Genomic DNA, 25,965 nt, shown 5'->3' with positions numbered 1-25,965 from the left:
TATTAATTTGTTCTTAAACACTATTGAGTAATACTCCATGACAATAAAGTAATAACAAAATTAAGTTGAAATCTAACCAGTGTATACGTAAGGTTAGAGAGGCAAAAGCAAAGCCACTTTGAAAATTCTCCTTCTGGATACAAAAATTTGGTGTTTTTGAGGATATATGAGATTTGTATAGTTTCCAAGTAGATGTCTTGAGGTATTTATTAGCCACAAAGAGAATGATAAGAAAGATGGTCATTTTACAATGAAGAAATTTGGCAGACAATACCTTACTCAAGTGATCAATATCACCAGTAGTTAAGATACTCATTGATTGATACCAGGAACTCTTTGACATACTGAAAATGAGAAAACTTCATTTATGTGGTTTAATCTCAGTCTAACCATAGGAAAATACTCTACTCTAAATTGAGCAACATTAGGGTCAAGGCGCTATGTAGCAGTTTCTTCCAAATTTAAAACCTTTCATCTTAGAGGGAAGCTCATTAACACAGAATGTTTACAAGGAGATAAATCCTGACCTAAGGAGGTGAAACAATCCATCCTGTAGGAAAACTCCTTAAGCTCAGGAAGTAAACAACCAAAATTACTTCAGGAAGGCCCTGACACTGACCAGAGTCCCTATTCAGTAAAGACTGCTGAAAGACACTTAGTAACCCAAGCTTCCTGGAAGGAGCAGAGAAGAGCTGAGTTGCTTGGAAGAGGTTCAAAGTAAATGAACTATCAACAGGTTTTGTAAGGCACACCAGGCTTCCAACTTTCATGAGCTGTCCCCAGTGCTGAGTGTACTTTGGTAATACAGCTTTCTGTGAGTCATTTCTGCTCCTATAACTAGACCCCTACCCATGTATTCCTATAAGTAACCCAATAAAGCTTTGGCTTCAGTGGTCTATCTAAATTTTTGTCTGGTGTTGGTTTGCTGTCTGGGATGAGTAGACAGTAATTCACATCTCCCCAGGAATAGTGTCATGCAGCATAGTGTCATAAAAATAAAACAAGGAAAGGCTGGATAGTTGTTACAGCCGGCAGAATCCTAAGAATAAACAATGACTAAATACAGAGTGGGACCCTGGAAAGGATCTTGGAACAGAAAGGGAAAAAAGGACTTCAGTTGGGGGCATGGGGGTGCAGTGATTTTCAAATAAGGATTTTGGTTTATAGTACTATCAGAAAGTTAATTTCCTTGTTTTGATAATTATGTCATTTAAGATGTTAATATTAGGGGAAGTTTGGGAAAGGGTACATGGAAGTTCTCTACAGTATTTTGGAAACATTTCTGTGAATCTACATAGTTCAAAATAAAAGGCTTTTAAGAATTTCTCTTGTAGAGCTAACCCAAGCAACAAGACCACCCCAGTGGAAGAATAAAGTAGTTTCAGATGAGCTTATAAAAGGCAACAAACCTTCATGAGTAAGAGTCAGCAGATACAAGAGCATAGTTAGGATCCAGAAGTGGGGGCCAAAAGAAGGAAAGTCAGCAGTACCCCTAACACTATGCTCTTAAACTTATTGAAAATATGAGACAGAAAAAACATGCAGAAAGAATGAAGTAACAGAAGGATGGCCCAGTGCTTGAAAAGTACATGCTGCTTTTTTACGTGATCCTGGTTTGGTTCCCAGCACCCCAGTTCCAGAGGATGTGATGTCTTCAGGCATCCTTGAGCACTGTACACATGTTGTGCACAGACACACGTGCAGGAAAAATGCTCACAAATGTAAAATGAAAACTCAAAAAAAAGGAGAAAAAACTGTGTAAAGTGTCATGCAACAGACCAGAAACATTCCTAGCCTGTGATGACAGCAGGTGGACAAGAGACAGATGACAGAGTGAATTACACTTAAAGACCGAGAAAGCACAGCCACTGAAACGGGGAACTACATGAAAGATTTCAAGAATTCACCAGGAGTGTAGCACAGAAGGGAAAAGTATATGAATAAACACATGGACACAGAGAAGTTAAAGCAATGATGAAAGAGTGACAGCTGGAGAAGCAAGTCAGAAAATAAAAGAGAGAAGCTCTTTGAAGGGATATATGACATGGATTAATCAATCCATTCTTATCTTCTTGTTCAAGTCCAAGTGGATCAAAGACTTCCACATAAAACCAAATATACTCAAACTATTAGAAGAAAAATGGGGAAGTGCCTCGAACACATGGGCACTGGGGAAAATTTCCTGAACAGAACACCAATGGTGTATGCTCTAAGATCAAGAATTGAGAAATAGGACCTTATTAAATTGCAAAGCTTCTGTAAGGCGAAGGACAATGCTATTAAGACAAAACGACAACCAAGAGATTAGGAAAAGGTCTTTATCAATCCTACATCTGATAGAGAGCTAATACACAATGTATACAAAGAACTCAAGAAGTTAGACTGAAAGTGTCCAATAACCCTATTAAAAATGGTGTTCAGAGCTAAACAAAGAATTCACAGCTGAGGAATGTTGAATGACTGAGAAGCACCAAAAGAAATGTTCAACATCCTTAGTCATCAGGGAAATGCAAATCAAAATAACCCTGAGATTCCACCTCACATCAGGCAGAATGACTAAGACCAAAAACTCAGGTGAGAGCAGATGCTGGTGAGAATGTGGAGAAAGAGGAACACTTCTCCATTGCTGGTCAGATTGCAAGCTGGTACAAACATTTTGGAAATCGGTCTGGCAGTTCTTCAGAAAATTGGACATAGTACTACCTGACGACCCAGCTATACTACTTCTGGGCATATACCCAAAAGATGCTCCAACATATAAGAAGGACACATGCTCCACTATGTTCATAGCAGCCTTACTTATAATAGCTAGAAGCTGGAAAGAACCCAGATGCCCTTCAACAGTGGAATAGATACAGGAAATGTGCTATTAAAACAATGACTACATTAAATTCTTAGGCAAATAGATGAAACTAGAAAATATTATCCTGAGTGAAGTAACCCAGTCACAAAAGCAAACACATGGTATGCCCTCACTGATAAGTGGATATTAGCCCAAAAGTTCAGAATACCCATGATACAATCCACAGACCACATGAAGCTCAAAGAAGAAGGAAGACCAAAGGGTGGATGCTTAAGTCCTTCTTAGAAGGATAACAAAATACTCACAGAAGGTAGAGGATGGGAAGTACTTAGGAAGAAGAGAAGAGGGGGAGGGGAAAAGGAAGTAAGGATCAGGTATAGGAGGAAATGGGGATGGCCCAGAGGGTCAGGAATTTGAACAGAGGTACGTAGCAATGGGGCATGGGAACTGGGGGTAGCCACTAGAAAGTCCCAGATACCAGGAAAGCAAGAGGCTCCCAGTACCCAAAGGGGATGAGGTTAGCTGAAATGCCCAACAAAGGGGAGGGAGGACCTGTAGAGACCATATCCAGAGGTTAGGCAAGGCCCCAGATTGAGGGATGGGGTTACCTAAAATTGCTCCTGTCTAAAGGAAATATGGGGACAAACTGTGTAGCAGAGACTAAAAGAAAAGCCATCCAAAGACTGTCCCACCCAGGGATCCATCCCATATACAGACACCAAACCCAGACAATATTGCTGATGCCAAGAAGCGCTTGCTGACAAAAGCCTGATATAGCTTTCTTCTGAGAGGCTCTGCCAGAGCCTTACAAATACAGAGGTGAATGCTATCAGCAAAACATTGAACTGAGAACTGGGTCCCTAAAGGAGGAGTTTGAGAAAGACTGAAGGAGCTGAAGGAGTTTGCTACCCCATAAGAAGAATGACAATATCAACCAACCAGAATCCCCGAAGCTCCCAAGGACTAAACCACCAACCAAATAGTACAGATGGAGGGACCCATGGCTCCAGCTGCATATGTAGCAGAGGATGGCCTTATCTGGCATCGATGGGAGGGGAGGCCCTTGGTCCTGTGAAGGCTCATGCCCCAGTGTAGGAGAATTTCAGGGCAGTGAGGTGGGAGTGGGTGGTAGGTGGGTGAGTACCCTCATAGAAGCAGGGGGAGGAACATAGGATAGGGGATTTCCAAAGGGGAAACCCAGAAAGAAGATAACATTTGAAATATAAATAAATAAAATACCCAATAAAAATAGTATCAAGGGGTTGGGGATTTAGCACAGTGGTAGAACGCTTGCCTAGCAAGCGCAAGGCCCTGGGTTCAGTTCCCAGCTCCAAAAAAAGAGAAAAAAAAATAGTATCAAGCCAGCACTCTATATGTAGAGTTACACATAAGACCATGTCTCAAAAATATAAAAATTGAATGTAAAAATAGGCCCAAGATATATTCTAATTAAACCACAGAAAGCTAAAGACATAAAAATGGCAACCAGACAAAAGAGGTCAAATGGCAACAATGAAGCATTTATATGAACCAGTCATGATGCAGGAAGATGGTACAGCAGAATCTTCAAAAAGTCAAAGCAAAAGAACTGTAAATTCAGAATTACTCAAAGATAAAAAGAGAAAAAGAAATGCATTTCAGAAAATAAGGACTTTTGATAAATATGATGAATATCATAAAAAACATGTTTTCAAACTAAATATCATAAAAGGGAAATCAAGAACTAAAAGCAAATCTCATACACATTTAGAAAGTACAAAATTCTCTTTCATTAACTGACCAAGGTACTAGAGAATATTTATGACAAATGTTCAGTGTATAGATGCTAATGGAGTACTTAAAAGGGAAATTAAAATCTTAAGTGGATTCTTAGAAAACATTAAAAATCAGTAAATACAAAAACCCAAATCTGTGTGTGATGGCACATATCTATGATCTCAACACCCTGAAGACTGAGGCAGGGGATTCACAACAAGTCTAAGGATAGCCTAGTTTACACAGTGAATTCCAAACCAGCCTGGACTAAGAGTGAGCCCTTGTCTTAGAAAAAGTAACAACAACAAATCCCTGAAAAAAAATTACTCACTATTCTGAGATAAAAGATTTAAAAAATAATTATGTAAATAAGAAAAGAAAGAAAAGAGTATAAGGACTTAGGCTATAATAATAATAATGATAACAACAACAGTAGGAATGAATGAAATAAAGAACAACATTTTAAAGAATATAAGTTTAAAATTGATTTAAAAACAAGAAGCACATATCAACAGTAAAAGAGTTTAAAAGATAACTGTAACAAATAGATGCTTCTGAAAGCTACATAATTTCCCAAATACTCTCAAGAAGAAATAGAAAGCTGAAGTAAGATGTAACCCACTCACAGAGTGAATCATTAGGTAATCTACCCTCTGATAAAAGGGAATACCATATGGTTTGACAGGCTTTCGATAAACCTTCAAAGAACTGGCAAATACCTAACTTTTACAAACTGCTCTAAGAAACCTAGAATAGATATTCTGAAACTGACTTTACCAAGCTATTACAAAGCATTGTCATTAGAAGGAAGCAAAACTGTATAAGAAAACAAGAAATACAGGCCTGTCTTTATCTGCAAATATATGAAAATCTGACATAAAATCTGTATCTACCAAAAATTCATACAAGGCAAGCACTCAGTAATGAAACATTGTCTGTGTTCCTGTAAAGTTAGGAAAATATTCTTAAGTGTTGCATTGAAGACACTAGCCAATATAATAGGAAATAATGCATAAGGATTAGAAAGAGGCATATATTTTACACTATGTCTCAAATTAGCATCTAAAATAAACTACAGAATCCATGAACTCAAAAAAGAAGATAAAGACCAATATTTTAAAATCAATAGCATTTGAACACACAAGCAAAAACCTCAACTAGAAAACCCAAATTTTAAATAAAATTATAATAGCAGCAAAACTAAAATATTATATAACATATATACTATATTCATAATCACAAGTTTCTATTTCATAGTGACTCAAATTCTGTCCTCAAATACACAAATTCAACCCAAGCCATCAAAATTCAATTAACCTTTAAAAAACATAGAAATAGTGTTTATGAAATTGACAGCCAAATGTCTTGAAAGAAAATTCCTTTGCTACATATCATCATGACTCATTAATATAGACTGTACCAATTGCCCTTGGTTTCTCCCCAGAGGTGGACGGTAAGTTCCTATTGCTAAAGATACTATGCACTTCAGAAGTAGAACCTAGTAGTTCCTGAGCAGTGGCCTGAATAACTCCTCTCTAAGGGCTAGCTTTCATGGCATCAGCAGGTGCCATGCAAGCTTCCTAAAGAGGGAACCACTCAACAGCCCTATGATGCCTATGAACCACAACAATGATCAATGTGGCATGATAACCTTAATAATACAATAGTGTGGCATGCATGCCTCCATAGTAACCAGCAGCTCCCTTATTGGACTTCAGGCTACCTCAGTAAGAGAGAAATCACTCCTTGTACTGAAAACTTAGCTAATGAATTAAAGTCATAGATCTTGGAGAACCTACAACTACCACTTTACTAAACCAGCATAATCCCTGACAACATACAAAATATTTGTCATAGTTTTCATTGTATTTAAAGATAGATATAGTCCTCATCTTTCCTCAAGGAATTTTTCCTTGCAACTGATGGAAACCATTTCAGAAAACTACAACCAATCAAAATGAAGAGTTGTGTAGTCCAGTCCTAAGAGAAACATTTATACTACAACAGTTCCAAAGGATTGGTAATCTCCCCAGTAACAGCCTAAATAGAAAGTCATAGAAGAGAACTCAAGAATTATGGTAAGGATGATGAAGTGCAGGTCTCCACAATGGATAGCTTCAGGCAGAGCTGGGGGTAGGTGTAGGATGATGTCGTTACGCAGGAGAAGGCAGGTACAAGATAGAATGAGGCCTGTCTTTGGATGAGAAGGAAGGATGGGCAGGAGAAAAGTTTTGGGAAGAGGAGGAGACTGGAACCAGAAGGAGAGGCAGCCGAGAGAACATGGAGGTGGATGTTAAGATTCCTCTCTGCACATTTACAGGTTGTTATGAATATTCTTAAGGGATGGATGTATACACGGCTTTGTATGTATAGATGGGCAATTATATATTATCAATTAGATCAGAGGTTATTGTGTTGTATGTTCTTTCATGTGGCAATTTAAGTTCAAGAGAGTGTGTGGTGGCTGGAGACACTAGGGCGCCATGGAATTGGGATGTATATTTTTGGCATGGTGGCAACCTGTCTTGGGAGCTAGATGGGTAGATAGATTGTTGCCAGGCTCAGAAAGAAGCCAGTGTGATATGTGATAGAGAAAAGCAGGTGAGAAGTTTCACTGACCAAGATAAAGGTAACTACCAGATATCTTGGTGCCCTATGGTGCCGGACCTGGACCTATTGTGCGGTAAAAGACAGCATCATTTCTTATAATTTTATAACAACGGGTAGGGAAAGACTCAGTTTGCTTTAAGGGGCTGGGCACTGAGAGTGTGACTACTCCAATGATTATATAGACAACACAAATTGAATTTTTCTTCTTTTTGGGGGTTGGTCAAAAGGATATGGATCTGGGAGAGAACTGGGAAGTGAGTATGAGCAGGGCTCATGTTGTGAAATTCCCAAATAATCAATAAAAGTATTATGAAAAAAAGTCAACTCTGACTTTAAGCTGGTTCAGTGATTGGTTAAGAGCACTTGTTGTTCTTGCAGAGGATTAAGATTCAATTCATACCCCTTCAGACATCTTATAACCACTTATAACTCCAGTCCCAGGAAATTGAATGCCCTCTTCTACCATCCTCAAGCACTAGGTATGCACATGCTATACATACATACATGAAGGCAAAGCACTCATATACATAAAATAATAAAGTAAATAAACCTAAAAGCATTTTTGAAGTGAAAGCTGAAATCAAGGATATTATTTGATTCATATTCAGATATTAATAATACTCTGAATTATCTGACTATTAATATTCAGATATTTTTATAGGAGAATATCTTAGAGATTTCAAGAATGCAGAAGAAATTTTAACAATACTGCAAAAAAATCAACAATTTGGACTTGGCAACAAAAACTAAGAATTCAATCATTTTTCCAAAAGGTCTGAAATGGTTAATTGTTTGTTGTTGCTACTGTTGTTACTAAATTTTTGAGAACGGTCTCATATATCCTAGGCTGGCCTAAAACTCAGCATGTAGCCTATAGGTGGCCTTGAACTTTTGATCCCTCTCCCCCACTCCCAAGAGTTGGTATTACAATCACACATCATCATGCCTGACTGTCTGGAAGGTTTGTTTTTGTAAAATAAAAAAATTAAACAAAGCAAAATCATTACTAACAGACGCTTGCCACTAAGCCTGAGAACTGAAGTTCAATCCTTGGAGCTCACATGATGAAAGGAAAGAAGCAACTCCTATAAGTTTTCCTCTTACTGACATATACACTCATATACACACATAAAAAGTAATGATTTTTAAAAGTTGATATACCAAATAGTATAAAAATGAAAGCAAAATGTCATGCTGAATGAAATAAGCTACAAAAAGTATATATTTTATATTTCCATTTATATAAAATTCTATAACAGAAAAAAATCTAAAGAGAAAATATCAGAACAGTGGATGCTTCCTGAGTGAGATATATGGACTGAGATGGACTGGGATGAGACATGTAGAAATTTCTGGGATAATGATAATTCTTTATTTCTTAAGAGGATGTTGAGCAGTTACAGATATACACACATGTCAAACTCAATAAATATATACTTAATTTTATATGTTTCACCAAATATAAATTTTGCATCAAAAGAAAATTATGTAAATAAATGAAAAGCATGCAGAATTATTTAAGGAAAAGGCTCATTTATACCAAAATTAACAGGAATTAAGATAAACAGATATAGTGATAAGCTGCCTCCTAAAGTCTTATCTTTATATCCATAGATTAGGGAATCCCTCATCCATCATCAGAGAAGCAATTAAGACGAAAACTCATGCAGAGAATAAAAGGTCAACATGCAGGGAATAGAAGACTGTGGAGTACTGGTGTCTAAATGGGACATCTAATATAACATTCTCTTCCCTCAAGTATAAGGGATCATTGCAGAGAAGGGGACAAAAATATAAGAGCCAGGAGGAATAGACATCTACAGCAAAACAGTATTTGCCAGACATGATAGCACAGATTGCACACATGAGCTAACATCAGCCAGGACTGCATGCACAAGATCAAGACAGTCAACCTCCCAGGATGGATCATGGAGGAGCTCATGAAGTCTCACTCTTAGATTAAGAGCATTTGGCAATTGATGGTTGCTGGGTGAGGGAGATTGAATTTCCTTTGGGGATGCAGGTCCTGAAAGGCTACCCATGCTACAGTAGATGGTCACATGGCCATGAATAAGTAGGTAATGCTAAATGGACTCAGTGAGTCTAAAAGAGGGGGAGGGGAGAGAAAGAGTAGAGAATAGAAAGTGGGAGGAAGCACATACATGAAGTTGGTAGACAAAAGGGAGAGATAGGTTAGGAACTAGAAAGAAGGGAATGGGAATGAATTTAATCATTACATAAATGTATGAATATAAAATGCCATATTTTTACATAAAATAACTAATAGGAGTAAATAATAAAATAAATTAAGGTTTATGGGAAAAACTAGGTGGTACTTGCCTTTAATCCCAGCACTTAGAAGGCAGAAGCAGGAGAATCTGAGTTTTAGGCCAGCCTTGTCTACAAAGTGAGTTCCAGGACAGCCAGGAGTACAGAGAGAAACCCTTTTTTTTACATAAACCAAAAGAAAAGAAATTGATATACAGGAAAATGTTTAAATGTAGAGATATGTGAACATCTTCAAAAATATTTCATTGAAAAAGTAATAGGTCAGATTTGGGGGTTAATCTGATAAGAATTTAAAAACCAAAAAAAAAAAGCATCCTATCTGAAAATTTAATTTTGAATCTCTAGAATTGTATAATCATGCTTATAAATAAAAATAATCTATCTTTATTTTATTTATATCTATTTTATATAGATATAATTTATCTATATTTTGGTTGAACTAATATATAAGACATAAAAAATAGGGGCAAAACTACATTCTTTTTTGTGACCTAGAACTCATTCATATTGAAGTTTGATTCATATAAGAAGTAAGATTTCAAGGTAGTTCAAACTTATGATGATACTGATATAGAGGCTAGCTGTAAGAATATTGAGCTGATATTTTAAAAGCAAAAAGAGCCCCCTATGTCCTGTAGTATAAGAACTTTAAACAATTTAAAACTATCTGACTCTAATCCATAATCAAAAGAGAATATTGACCAGAAAATCATGTCTGTGACTCTGAAAACTTTGACTTTTGCCCAGAGCATCTGTCAGCATCTATCACTAGTTTTTTTTTTCTGGTACCTGTAAACAAGAAGTAAACTCCTGCTGGTTTAATTCCCTAACATTATAGAACTGTTTCCTACTATAGCTTTATTTAACCAACCCTGGAATACTGATCATTTCTTCAGATGTACATATCTACTCTGCATCACTCTTTTTAATGACTAAGAAATACAAATCCCATAGACTGTACCTGTTTATAATTGACATTCTGATTTTTCATTTGTTATCATAGTTTGCTACAAGTAAATTCATGTTTATCTACATAAATATAAGCACATGTGTATACACAATACTGTAAATCCAGTGTCCATTCACTTGTCAAATGCTATGAATGAAAAATTTCCAAAAATCTAAGTACTGGGTAAAAGTTTCCAAATATCAGACAGATACTGCTAATTACCCTCCACAATGATGAATTAACTTACACTCCAAATGTTAGAACATTTGCTCACCAGCATACCTATCTGGAGTTAGCAAAATAAATTATTTTAAATGGTAGGAATAATCTGGAAACAGTGGTTCCAGAACCTGAGTTCCAAACACTTGAAATGTTGAGGTGGGAGGTTCATTGGAGCCAAAGAGCCAAAGCCAGTCTGGGCTATATAGCAAGACCTCATCTTAAAAAAATCTTAAAACGATAACAATGACAACTTCGGTGGGATATCAGTTTTTTTTTCATCTTGTATCAGCATTGGCCACATTTGCATAGGTTTAAAGGCTACTGTTTCTTTTCTGAATTGCCCCTTCTTGTCTTTGATCTGTTTTTATCTCTTGGGTTTAGAGAGTATTTTTTTTCTTTTTTAATAAGCCCTGGATATTAATGTTATGGTTCTTATACAATTTATAAATATTTTCTCTGTTCATCTCTTGTCTCTCTCTCTCTCTCTCTCTCTCTCTCTCTCTCTCTCACACACACACACACACACACACACACACACACACACACACACACACGTCTGGCAGTTAATCTTTTTTTTTGTAATTTAGCAATTAGATTTGTATGTTAAATACAGTCACACAATAAATTCACTGCCAGTTGAAAATGATATAAACCGCCCACCTAGACAAGATAAAATCGATCTCGTTCACCTAAATCTGAACCATCCTCTTCCATAGACTCCATCTTGATCTCCCTCCTCCCTCCTTGCTTGACTCCCCACCCCCCTTCCTTCTCATCCAATGAGAGGCTTTGCCTTATGCTCGACCTATCTTGCAGCATAATGACATCATCCTACATTTCTTATTTCTTTCTTTCATTTCATTCTTTCTTAGTGTGTGTGCGCACACACGCCTGTATATGTCTGTGTATGACTTTATCACACACCTGTGGCCTGAGAATACTTTCCAGCAATACTCAAACACTCATTCTGTGTTCTGAACAAGCTTTCAAAGCAAAGTTAAGGGCCTCCAAGATGGCTCAGAGGGAAAAGGGGCTTGTTGCCAAGCCTGACAGCTTGAGTTAGTTTCCTAGGACCTACAGGATGGAAGGAGAAAACGGATTTGCTCACGTTGTCCTCTGACTTCTATGTGCAGGCAGTGGCATATATATACATGTGTGAATGCACACTCACACATACACACAAAAACAAATGTAAAAAATGAACAAAGTTAAAAATGCAGATCCTGGTTTAAAGTGAGAGTATATCTCTCCATGTGAAAGAGTCTCATTATTGTAAGAATGTGGGCTTTAACTCACAGTGATCCCCACGCACAGGGGTTACAGGCATGAACTACATTGACTTTGAAAACACCATGTAGCCCAGGTTAACCCTGAGTCCACTATCCTCCTGCTTCTACCTCCCATATGCTTGCTGATGTGTACTTCCTTCCTTTTATTTTATTGACATGGAGTCTCATGTACCACAGGTTAGCCTCCAACTCACTGTGTAGTGGAAGCCAGTCATGAACTCCCAATCAGATGCAGGTGCCTAGGAGACTGGAGGCATCAGACTCTGCAACTGGACTTTGAGGTGGTTGTGGGCCACCCAACATGGTCCTGGGGGCGGCAAACACTTCCTGCCCCCTGTTCGAAGCCCTCATTTCGCCAGCATTTATGGTTGATTATATCAATTGAGATCATTTACAGAGAGCTAAGCATCTGCCTCTTTTAGGAAGAGACTTAGGTGCTCAAAGAACTATGAGACTGATGGGCGTGGGGGAGGCTGAGCTTTGTAATATAGCAAGGCAGACTGAACTCTCCGGTTAACAGAGCCCAGCCTCAGGAAGGTGGGAAACCAGCTCCCTCCTTCCCCCAACCAAGCGTGCACTCAGTTTTTAAAAGACAGGTTAGTACTTGAGTGGTTCTGTGAGGGAAGCCTCTGGAACATTGTAACGTTAGGATGATGTTGCAGAAAACTCAGTGTCCTCAGCCACAGTGGAGAACACCAGCCTTGCCTCTTTTGCTGTCTGAACCTCGCCTAAGGCATACACTGGGCGTGGTGGTGCACATTTTCATCCCAGCACTGAGCAGCAGAGGCAGCAGCATCTCTGAGTCCCAGGCCAGCCTGGCCTATAGACTTTCAAGACAGCCAGGCCTACAGAGTAAGAAACTGTCTCAAAAACACTAAGTACAAAGATCGATAGACAGACAGACAGACAGACAGACAGACAGACAGACGAATAAATAAATTACGGTCAGCACGTCGTGACACACAGTAGAGATGTAATGGTGACATGTAACACACTGGCCAAGCCTGGCCCAGTGCTCTCTCTTCTGCTATGATTTTTTTAATTGTGTTAAAATGCACATGAAAGAACGCATATGAGATTACATTGTCTTTTGGGAAAATTGATCTTAGATTTAGTTAGTTTCATGTACGTGAATGTTTTGCCTGCCTGTGCACCACTTGCGTGCCTGGTGCCTGAGGAGGCCAGAGTAGGTATTTGATTCCCCGGAACAGGAGTTACAGACAGTTAAGACCAGTCATGCGGGTGCTGGGAATCAAACCTGACTCCTCCAGAGAGCAGCCAATGCTCTCCACAGCTACCATCACCACAGCCCCACGTTTTACTTCCTTACCTACGGTAAGCGTGCAGTGAGGTGACAGTTGTTACTCAGCCAGCATCTCCCACCACCTTCAGAATCTTTTTCATCTGAAAAACACTGTTCTTTGAGGTTGGACTGTGCCTTCCCAGTCTCCAGCCCCCGGCAGCCACCCGCTTGTCTCTAAGGAGCCTCTTAGGCTCTTGGCAGAGGTGTAATTTGTCAACTTATGACAGACTTATTTCAATTATCATAATGTCCTCAAGGTCCCTGCCTTTTATAGCATTTTAGAATTTTCTTTTCTGCAGGAGGGATACTATTCTTTTGAATGTTCATGCTACATCCCATGCTTTTCCTATCTATCGTGAAGAGCACAGATTCAAAGACAAGTAAGTAAAGATCTCTGACATTTCGCTTCCAGCTCTTTAAGGCAAACACCCCAAGCAGAGCTGTTAGATCATATAGTAATTTTGTACTAATCTTCTGAGGGAGCCTCCATATTTTCCCACAGCAGCAGAACCGTCTCTCTCTCTTTCTTTCTCTCTCTCTCTCTCTCTCTCTCTCTCTCTCTCTCTCTCTCTCTCACACACACACACACACACACACACACACACACACACACATGTCTGGCAGTTAATCTTTTTAAATCTTTTCTCTTTTGATTTTTAGAAGTTGTCCCCAATTACAAAATAAAAGTTATGGTTTCTAATGAATTGTCATCAAAATTTCTACTGCTAACCCTTTTCCCCATTGATTTGAAATATTCGTCCTATTCAATGTTTAAGAGATTAAATGTGAATCTTTTACTATCTTGGTACTCTATTTCCTTGGTACTCAGTTTATGCCTCTGCTAGAAAGCTATGTTTTAAAATATCTGTAAATTATATAATCTCCTAATATCTATACTTTAATATTCTCATCAACTTTTTTGCTATTCTTAATACTTTATTTTCCTAACCAATAAGCCAATTTCTTCTCCCTAATCCTGAGAAATGAAATCAAACTTAACAACAGCAACAATAAAGACTTACTTTGTAATTCTGATTAGAACTGCTTTAAATTTATAGATTAATCTAAACAGAATAGAATCATTACAATATTATCATAGAGATAGCATAAAGCTTAAAAATTGTATTTCTCTTGGTCTTGCTTATTTTTGGTCCAATGCATTCGTAAGATTTCATAACTTTTATTGCTATAATAAATAGCATTTTCCGAGACCATTCCCTAGTTTATTATAGCTGACAAAAAGTAAAGCTACTGTTTTGTGTATTATATTCTTATATTTAGTTACTTGCCTGAATATTAGGCATTTATTTTCATGCAATTTAAAAATTTGTCTTTGCTGGATATGATGATATACACCTTTAATTCTAGCACTTGGAGGCAGAAGTAGGAAAATCTCTGAATTGAAGGCCACCCTGGCCTACAGAGCTAGTCCTATGCCAGTCAGGGCTGCATAGTATGATCTGGTCTCCAAAGGATAATAACCTGTAAGTGTATAATTAGATGGACAAAAGAAAAATATACTGTGTTCATGTGTGACATCACAAAACTAAAATTCAACCAAGTCTAAGGTGAACAGGTAGCACTAAGCTACTACTGATTACTGTATAATGTCTATTTCACAACAGGTAGAGAGATACATGGGTTTTGATGTCTAATCGCCTACTTTTAAAGCATTAAACAAAGCAAGAAAAAAAGTCAACACCAACCAAAATAATTGCTAGCTTTCAATCTTTGAGCTTTAATACCATCATTTAAGATAATTTAAACTAAGGTTCTCAAACATTGCAAAAGTAGTCAAGCATAGGTAAAATATTTGTATCCTATTTAATGTGTCAAAACAGAATTCTCAAGCAATGAAACAAGGTCTTTTGGTTGGTTTGCTAAATCTAGTTTAGTCCCTAATATTAACATATATTTGCATTGCCAGTTTGGCTCATGTTTTCTTGGATTTTGCAATCTTTACAGTATGTGTGGCAATGAGTAAATGTCTTCTATATAGTTTTGCATTCATCCACCTATAAAGTATAACTGGAAATAAAATGTATATAATGTATAATTTGAAATTATTTAAATGTAGCTAATTAATCATCAACTAACTTACAGTTACCTGTGTGTACATGTGTGCATACGTGTGTGGCGGGGAGTAAGAATATTTAAAATCTCAGCAGTTTCCAAGTGTATAATAAATTACGATTCATTATAGTCACCATGCTATACAATGGATCTCCAGAATTTATTCATCCAACTAAAACTTTGGACAAAGGATATCCTTTTAATTAATCTTTCATTTAGGGAAATTCCCACATTATATTTTCTGTCACAGGCAACATGGGAATCAGAGCTCAGTTTTTCAGCATCCTGAGCAGTTAGAAGCATGCAGGTGACCCACATTCCACCAATCAAGAAGCTTACAAAATATTTGCCTCAGAAGAGAGTAACATGAGAAACCAGTTCAGGCAAGCCACATTTGGTATCAGAAGGGGCCGATTAACCAGATTGACAAAGGACTCAAGGTAGTAAAAATAGTGTGGTAAAAATCCACTTCTTGGCAGAAATACAAAGTGAAGCAACGACTTGTCGGTGGTGTCATTAGTAACAGAGATCATTTTCTCATCAGACAAGTTCTACAGCTTGGTGCTGGGCACTGTTCCTAAAATTTAGCTGAAAGCTTGTTTGTCTAGCCCTTCCAAAGATATTGTGAATTATCCAGGATCGTTTTCACAGACTCTTTTTCTGCTTAACTGACCAAAGACAAGTAGTTTATAAAGCTAAGCCCTCCCCAATACAATACCATCAGACAATGACAGAATTCAATTAAAAAAACTTAACACATATATATAATGTGTTCAGGGAGGTTTGAAATCTCATTTTCAAAAACGCATGTCTAGGCTCCCATCTCAAAAACTATGTTATAAATTAAAGACAAACTACCTGATCCAAAACAGCTCATGTTTACATGCACAGACTAGTGGCTTCCTTAAAAGGTATCAGTTCACAATAAAAAAAAAAAACCAATAGCAAGTAAATGTTCCCAGTGACATATGCCTCTATTCATGGCACTTGGTAGGTGAGGGGTATGAGGCAGAAAAATCATGAAGCCCAAGCTACCCTGAGCTCCACAGAAAGACCATTTCTCAAAAGGGGGGAAAGTAATAGCTCAGTGTATCAGAATGCTTGCTGTGCATGTAGGAGGACCTGAGTTTAAATTCCCAGGGTCCATAAAAAAAGCCAGATGTGGCTGCTCCCATGCCTATAACTTCAGTGTTGTTGCGGGTGGAGACCAGAGGAATCTTGGGACTTACTGTTCTACACCCTGGCTATAGCTTCATTAAAAAAAATTCTCTCTCAAAAAAGACAAGGAATCCCAAATCACAGAGGATGGCATCCAATGTCCTCTTCTGGCATTTGGACACACAAGTGCACACACACACACACACACACACACACACACACACACACACCATTTAAATATAACACACACATACAGCAATACCAAACAATGAAAGAAACCATGGCTAATGTAATCAAACTAGTTCAAATAAAGATAGAGCAAAAGTGCAAAAAGGGAGAGACAACTGTCTTAGAAAAGCGGGATGAAATAATTACATTGTTCAAAGTACATTCACATTCTATTTCCTTGAAGTAAAAAACACTAAAGAGTAGATGATAATAATGTTCCTAGCCTATATCCACAAATTATGATGTTCTTTATTTTTCTACCTTCATGGGCTCAAGACTTTGAAGGCTTCCATTTCAACCTCACTTAAGAATGTTTGAGTGAGACCGTCATGAGGAAAAGTACAGTTTACTGAAATACTGAAAACATTATACAGTTTGTAGATTAGAGCCATTACCATGAGACCAGGTTACAATTATGAGAATGAAGGTTTTCACTTTGTTGAGTAACCACCATACAATAGTCAGTGTGCTACAATAAGAACTTTACAAACAGTAAAAAACCTATCACTAATCACAACAGTTCTATGTAGTAGATATTGTTATACATATTCTATAGATGAAAAATTGTTCAGCAATATACTCAAAGCCACCAAGTTTGTAAATGGAAAAGCTTAGGTTTGAATCTGGGTATGCCAACTCCCAAATCAGCACTCTGGTCTATTTATAGCATACAATCTCTCTCAGGATAAATTTCACTTTTATAAGTGAGAACATTTACGTAAGGCTCTAAGTCTTAGAAGGAATTTATTATACAATGTTCACAAAAGAAATACTGGCCTTTCAATTAATAAAAGGAGTCCAAAGAAGAGCTGTGTAATAACTTACTATGCTCAATAAAGGGATGTAGGAAAGAAACAGAAGAAACTGGCATGGATCCTGTACTTTGAGAGCTTTATACCTAATTAGTGAGAAAGCAGTAGCATACACAGTATCAAAAATGCAGTTACAAAGATTCAGGTGCCATTTCTGATGGCTAGCATAAGGTTCAGAGAGTTGACCAGGAGAAATGATCTGTATCTTCACTGGTACAGAGTTCTCACTACTACTGCCACCCATGCTGGAAATCTTGATGTCACTCTGGAAAGGTTCACTGTACCTGTGTTCCCAAGTACATGAAATCCTATCTAAGAAATCTAAACCTGGTCCTACTTCCTGCTGATATCAGCTCTACCTCTGAGAAAGGCCTTCTGTCTTCTGTGCTCATTCTCTCTCTCTCTCTCTCTCTCTCTCTCTCTCTCTCTCTCTCTCTCTCTCTCTCTCTCTCAACAATCAATAGCTCTTAGAGGTGAATCTCTCAGAGAATAAAAAGTCACAGAGAAACAGATCCAAGGTAGATATAGACTAGGTGATTTCCACAGGGTAAAACAAAAATGTCCACTGCTTGAATTAAAAAAGAAAAGAAGGAACCATAGGGCTGAAGAGATGATCCAGCAGCTATGATCACTGAGAACTCTTGCACAGGACTCAGGTTCAGTTCCCAGAACCTATAAGGCACCTAAAAATTACCTGTAACTATGGTGCCAAGGGGTGAGATACCTTTTTCTGACCACCTGGGGCACCAAACACACATAAATTCATGCACATAGATACATACAGACATATACATGATGTAAACTAAATCTAAAAACTTTTAAAAATGATAGCTGTTGCCCATGACTTTCTGACCTGTCTTCATATTACATCACATTTATTACATCACAAATTCTCAAGGAGGTCTCCAACTGAGTCTACAATCAACCGGGGTGCAGGGTGCAGTTTCTTAGCTCCTGAACCCAAGGGAAGAAGCTATGGAGCTTGGACAATCTAAGAGGTATGAGCCCTACAATCCCAGGCACATAGCAGGTAGCAGGTAGGTCTCTCTATGCCAGAGTACGATGAACACAGAAGCAAAGCCTACAAGATTTTATCATGTTCTATCATTTCTATGCATTAACCAGAGAAGGGAACGTTTGACAAATTCATTGTAAACCTACAATGGAAGAGTTTCAGAATGTCAGAGTGTAAAAAGTGCCTAAGAAACCAAAGTATGGATATAAGAGGAGGTACAAGGAGATTGCTTTTAAAAGCAGCTTTCCTTATCTTCAATAAGCCAGAGACAGATGGCCCTTCCATGATGCAAAGGAATCAGTTATTTATTTGTCTTCTATGAGCCTGAGACTTAATGTTGCTAGAGAAATGAAATCATTCATTAAATTACTCTGATAGAGCCTCATTGATACAGATGAGGATACTTACAGTTAACCATTAGACTGAGCACGAAGAACCCAATGGAGGAGTTAGAGAAAGAACTGAAGGAGCTGAAGAGGTTTGCAACCCCATAGGAAGAACAATAATATTAACATATCAGAACCCCCAAACCTTCCAGAGACTAAACCACCAACCACTGAGTATAAATGGAGGGACCTATGGCTCCAGTTTCATACATAGCAGAGGATGGCATTGTCTGGCATCAATAGGAGGAGAAGCCCTTGGTTCTGTGAAGGTTTGTTTCCCCAATGTATGGTAATGCCAGGGTGTTGATGTTAGAGTTGGGGATGGAGTGGGAGTGGGAACATCCCCATAGAAGGAGGGGGAGGGGGTATGGGAGAGGGGGGAGAGGGGATAACATTTGAAATGTAATTACATAAAATATCCAATAAAAAGAATGCAAAAATTATTCAGTAAACATCTATTGTCCTTGGTAGGACCGTGGAGGAAGAAAAGTAAATATCAGGAGCTTCCCAATGCAAAGTCAATTTTTAACATTTCTGCATACCTATTAGCCAACAGTAAGTGCACAGTAAATTGTGTCTTCTAAAAAATTATGCTAACAACTTAGAAATAAAAGGGTAAACAAGCAACAGACTGTGACCAAACTCAAATGGTATAAGTAGCTAAGATGCATCAAACCTGAAGATGTAACAAGGACCAGAACATCTTGGTGACCATTCCATACTCTAATTTGGAATCTGCCTTGGTTTGGATGACATTTTTTCCATGTTGAAAATTTGATTCTTTTACAAGTGCAGTGACATGAGAGGTAGTAAGAATCTTTAAGAGATAAGGCTTGAAAGGAGGTGGTTAGGTCACTAAGGGCAAGAAATAAATATGGTTCTCATGGATTTCTCACAAGCTCTTTTAAAGGTATTGTTTCTTAAATGAAGACCAGCTTCTCCACTGTCTTATATGAATTCCCACCAAAATGCCCTCTACCATAACAAGGTCTTCACCAGACTAGAGCTGATACAGGGACTATGACCTTGAGCCTCTAAAACTGGGAGCTAAACAAATTTCTTTTTTTTTCATGTATTATTCAGCATTGTGCATTTGGTTGTTGCAATAGAAAAATTTCTAATACAGACCATGCAGTAAAACCTCCAAATTAGAGCATCTAGGAACATTCCATGTGGCTCATTTCATTCAGGGTCTGCATCTCCATCCAGTTTAGCACTAGAAGCCCAGAGATACTGTAGTACACAAGATCATCTAGAAGAATCATACCCAAGTACACATACACACACACACACACACACACACACACACACACCATCATCATCATCATCATCATCATCATCATCAACATCATCATCAACATCACTCCTCCAAGTAAACAAGTCTCATAGTAAAACAATTACAAATCTTGTTATATATTTTGTGAAGAAATATAAAACAAGGTCCAGGAATAACAGTGGGTATTTTCTTAGGCTTGTCAGACAAAAACAAATACTCTGGTAATAAAGAGTCCTAGAATTTTCCCTGAAAAGAATAGTAGTAAGGCCCTTCCACAGGCAGACAGAACTGCATGTAAAGGCTTGGAAACAGAGAAGAGCTTTATGTGTTTGAAAAACTGAAAGTCAACCAATGGGGCTAGAGAAAAAGTTAGCATGAAAATATAAACAGACCCATCACTCAAATCCCAGTCAAGGCAAGCCACTTGGAGGAGTCTTTGAGTTCAATGGTAACCTGAGCTGGTTTTCATGCTATAAAACTTCTGCGATGAAAAGGCTATTTGCATTTGTTTGTTTGCTTGGTTTTTTTTTTTGTTGTTGTTTTTTCTGTAAGCCCACAGTGCCTGATGGGCATTCTTCCAATCAGTGTAGTGTGCCTTTATCATATCCACAATAAAAGTGAGATCTCCTTTTGCAGACCAATTTCTCTTCCTTGGAGATCCTTCCTGGACAAAGTACTTCCCTAAAGGCCCCCTGAACTCAGGAAAATATTTCCAATAGTCTCTGTGAGAGTACTGGGAGAACCGATGCTTTTTGAAAAGGACACAAAGTAATAAAGCAAACCCCCCCTTCACTTCTGATGGAAATTTCTTGTTTTCTCCTCCAGTGCTTCTCATTAGTTCGCCTTTTTTATTTATAATCTTTCCATTTCCATCTATTCCAGAACACTACCAACATGGGTATATAATGATGCAGAATAACAGATAACCACAAATTCATATTGATCCCAGAACTTTGGCAATTCTAAACAATAAAAATATATCCTCTGCCAGCTCCTCTTGAAAGAACACACTGAAGCCAACAAAAGACCTCTATTACAATGACAAATGAATTCCTGGAAAATGTGAGGGTCCAGGCTATCATGTAGTGATGCCACAGGCAACTGTAAACACACATTTGGAAAGTTCTCATTGCCATAACCATCTGAGCTCCTACCCTCTTTTCCCAGCATACACCTTGACTGCATCAAGCCCAATATAATACATAGCTATTAGTGAGTACTCCTAACTGCAGCCCAAAATCTCAGCCAAAAGTGAAAGTTCTCCATCCACAGTTTAATTTACCTTCTCCTCAATGTTCTGTTCACTTGGTTTTCAAGCAAAAAATATCACTTGTAGTAGACCGTGAAAATGAATTTCTTCCCTGTGTTTCTGCTACTTAGGAATTTGCCTAGGTCAGCTACTAGGAAGTCACAGAATTTGATTTTACCTTTGAGAAAACATTGATCATTATTTCTTCTGTTACTTCATCTCACTATTGTTGTATATAACATGATGGGAAACTTGAGGGACATTCAGACAAAGCCATCGATGCCTGCCTATCTTCTATCTTTCAAAATGCAGATGCATGTGAACATACAAAGACACTGTATTATGCACATGACCTTTTCTCTGATAATCAGGAACTGATTTTGGTCTCCATTCCTACCTATAAACATCCTATATGTAATTCCATAAAACTTACTGGGATACAGCCAAACCCTGAGTGCAAAGCGATGCAAAGGCAAAGAAATATCAATTCCTAACAGAAATCCATGCAGCCAACTGACTGGGAAGCATAAGGAATGAAATGGTTCTTTCCATTCTTTGGACAGAGTACAGCTAGCAGAACATGGCTTACCTGAATGCATTATAAGGCACCACCTTCGTGTGATTATAGTCAGCAGCTGCAAACACTTGTGTGATCTCTCTTGATTTTGATTTTTCATGTTTCAGCTTTTGTATGGCAAGTTCGAAGTTGCTATATGGAAACTTGAAGGAGTAAAAACAAGATATATGAATGAAACTTTGAGAAGCTGCCACTACCGCTACCACCACCACCATCACCTCCTCCACTACCACCTTCTCCACTACCACCATCATCCTTACTATTCTTTGGGAATTTTGTACACTGTGATTTGATCACATTCACCTCTTCCCACCTTCTCTACTCACCCTACTGTGTTCGATTTCTTGCTGTTAACCCACAACCAATTTGTGCTACTCAAGTATTTTGGGATATGTGGCCTTCCACTGGAGTGTGGTTGCCTAAACAGAGGCTATGTTCTGAAAGTAAATTGACACTCCTTCTCCCAGCAGTTAACAACTGTCAATAGCTCCAGGACTAGTGGGGACATTTCATGCACATTTCCCCCTTCCCTGCTGGAAAGCCTTGGGCTTTCACAGGTCACAGGTCATATGCATGCTGTCATAACCATTGTGAGCTCATGTGTGCAGCTGCCCTGTTGTGCCCATCGAACACTTGCTCTCCATCATTTACTGCCTCTGGCTCATACAATGTTTCTGTGCCATGATTCCACAACAATCCCTGAACCTTGAAGAAGGAATATGGAATAATGTTCCATTCAGGGCTGAACATTATGCAAGGTTTTTTTTATTCCTTATACCTTAGTAGGATAATGGAGACCATCAAGACAACATAATTAACCCAGAGTAAGCTATATATGCCTTTAACCTAGAAACCAAAGCTTTAGGACAAGAACCGACATTAATCCAGATCCTAGATCTCAAACAATTGTACTTTAAAGGAGAGCAGGCAACAAAGCTTACTAAACAATCTTCTTATAACTTTTATATATATAACCTTCTTATAACTCTCAAATATAGCCTAGATATTCACAGACCTTATATAAAGAATACAAATATAAAGTTATCTAAATATACACTCATTTTCTCTAGATCATTAGGATAGATCTGCCTGGAATTGCTGGTCACCAAGCAAAGCACTGTTTATAGTAATGCTGGGTAACCACATTCCACACAGACACTATAACCTACATTTATTTGTTGTCTGGGCAGCCTGCTGTTTCTGTCACCTTCTTTGTGATTAGCTTTTTGACTTAGATTATTTCTTATTCAATCCAGTAAAGCATAAGGTTGTAAGTAATTACAGCCAAAGGATCAAAAGTAAGAAGATGAAATTTTAGATTAAAAACAGTGATGGGAGTTTGGTATAAAGTTCCCTCTCTTCCAAGATCAAATGATCCAGGTGGTTTGGCACCTACTGAGGCCTCCGTCCCTTCTCCTTTTTTGCAATTCCTTTCATCTATTTCCACGATAGGATCTAATAGCTCTTTTGAAAAGACTACTCAGATTGGTAATAAAGAGTGTATTAATCTTTATCTTCTAACAAAGTCCTTGATAAGAGTATTTTTTTAATGATGCAATTTTTGCTTGAGATGCAGATACTAGGTAATATCTTACCCACTTTATCATACTGGAAGAATAAAAACCCTTTATACCTTTAAACTATGTATTGTGTTTTGGCTGGATATATAAAGGAAAGGAATAGTACTTGTCTGACATGCTCAAGATTCTGGTTCAATCCTTAGTAATGAAAACAAAGCAAAGCAAAAAATACATGCACGGATTAATATACATGGATAATCCTAATTTACAGTGAGTTATATGCTATTAATGTGTTGTATGTTAATAAGTTGAAAATCTCTGAAGTTGAAAATGTCCTTACTACTGACAGAACATCCCAAGCTTAGCAACACTGCACATTTGTAAAATATGGTTTATTTCTCTTTATAATCACAAGCCTGAATGAGGGCTGCAGCTCACTGCCCATGCCCGATGTCATGCAAGAAGATTGGACTATATGGTACTTACTAGCTGGAAAGGGATCAAAACTCAGAACTTTAAACAGTTTCTATCAGAAAGCACATCACTTTTGTATCACAGTAAAGTAAAAAATCTGAGGCCAAGCAATTCTAGGAACTCTATGTTTTATGTTAAGGTAGTGGTTCTGTTTAGAATCACTACCTTGATTTATAACAGCTACAATGACTAAGCTTGTCATGGGTCCTGTAAGTCTAAGACCCTCAAAGAAATGACCACATCTAACCTCCATAGTAACATTATCAAAGAAGCACTGTTGTTACTCTTAATTCAAAGACAAGCAGACTGAAGTTCAAAAAATGATACATAAACAAAGCCTGTCACCTATTAAGCTAGAGCTCAGTTTCTAACACAGAGTCTGGAAATCTAAATGCTTAATTATTTCTCTCTCTTGAGTTCAGAGTCATCATATAGCATAGGTTTGCAGTATTAGAATAACCTAGATTTTTAAAAGTATAAAAAAAGGGGTGGCATAGTGACTCTGGAAGATGCTGCATGCAACCGTGTCATGAAGAAGAGCACTAAACCGTCACCAGCCTTCAACTATTACTTCTGCAGGACTCTGAACTTCCCTGAGAAGTAGGCTGTTCTGGGGTCCTCATCTGTCTGGCTCAGACTTTCTCTGAACTTTATTATTTATTTTTCCCTAGCTATCCCTCATTCCTTGCCTTCTCATTTCACACAGATCAGACCTGACCTGCACTGCACTCCAAAGGTACCAGCCATTCCCACTGTTTTCGTGATCCCTCCATTTTCATCCCACAGAGCTCTCTCCCCTAATATATCAGTTGTGGCTCTAACTTTGTCTTGACACCTAGCAACTCAACCTTCAGCATTTTCTTTATAAATGAGATAAAGTATGTATTATGTGTGTATAAAAAAAGTACATAATTATTTAATGAACTTAAAAATAAAAAAAATTCCTAAAGTACAAAGCAATGGTTTCCAAGTCCACATAATTTACATACTGAACAAGTCTACATTTAAAAACTGAGATTATATATGGTCATTTTACTGAATAACATGATATATATCACATTTTCCATTGTAGTGTTTTAAGTTTTAGAAAAAAAATGGCTGGGCTGGGCCAGGTAGGCCTGTAACTTCAGCATCCAAAAGAGAGGGGCCAAAGAACAATGAATTCAAAGCCAGTCTGGCTAGACATGCCTCAAAAAATTAAAAATATAGTACAACGACAAGAACATACTTCTTTGAGCTCACTATGGCAAATTTCTTCTTAGATTCTAATTTAAGCCACAGATGTCACTGTTAGAGGGACCAGCAACCTCAGCAAGTACTCAGTTCCCTCAGGGTTTTGGTTTGTTCTAGTCAAAGGCTCCTTTGCCAATTAACTGGGATGTCACAGTATGTGCCACCAGATTTTCTTCCTTTCCTATAGTTATTGCATTTCCTCCTAAAAAACATTGTTGGTGTCAGCAAAAAATCCTTGAAACATGATTCAGCCCTGGGCCTGCCTCCCACCGGTGTTTGAAATCTGTGATGCTGGGCAGTGGAGAGCTAAGTAGGTAAAGAGGAGACAAAGGCTGGGCCTCTATGATGGGACCTGTGGCCAAGTTGCACAGATCCATTATTCATGCCCACATATGTGAATATACAATGTAAGCTAGTGACAAGATACTGAAGATGCCCTAGAGAAAGGAAATGCACACTGCAAAGGACAGAGAGGCAAAAAGTACACAAAGTATATTCACCCTGTCTGTGTTACTCTCCATATAGTTTAAGGTGTACTCATCAGCATTAAGCAGAAGAAAGAGGTAGCCATTAATATTCACTGTGGCTCCAATATAAAGCTCTTCAGCCTTGACGTATTCTGAAAATTCACTTTTAAAGACTTCTTGTCCAGGCTTTTTCACACGACTTCTTTTCAAGAACATCCCACCAGCATTCCCTAAAGAAACAGAATAAAAGCCCATGAGTTGCTTTATTCTTAAAAGA

At 38.0% G+C, this 25,965-nt stretch overlaps 1 protein-coding gene across 2 annotated transcripts in view; it reads right to left on the bottom strand.

The window, feature by feature from the left end:
* Efhc2 (EF-hand domain containing 2) overlaps positions 1 to 25,965 on the bottom strand; it is a 200,448-nt gene that overhangs the window by 58,622 nt on the left and 115,861 nt on the right. For both annotated transcript variants that reach the window (XM_087599492.1, NM_001106952.1), the window contains exons 10-11: positions 25,722 to 25,918; positions 22,007 to 22,137 (exon numbers count right to left, since the gene is read on the bottom strand). In XM_087599492.1, coding sequence (XP_087455618.1) covers positions 22,007 to 22,137; positions 25,722 to 25,918 — 328 coding nt within the window. The remainder of the gene's footprint in view (positions 1 to 22,006; positions 22,138 to 25,721; positions 25,919 to 25,965) is intronic.

This window comes from Rattus norvegicus, chromosome X (genome assembly GCF_021556685.1).
Source record: "Rattus norvegicus strain SHRSP/BbbUtx chromosome X, alternate assembly SHRSP_T2T, whole genome shotgun sequence".
NCBI lineage: Eukaryota > Metazoa > Chordata > Mammalia > Rodentia > Muridae > Rattus > Rattus norvegicus.
Note: the sequence above shows the minus strand (reverse complement) of the source record. Positions and strands in the feature narration are given on the sequence as shown.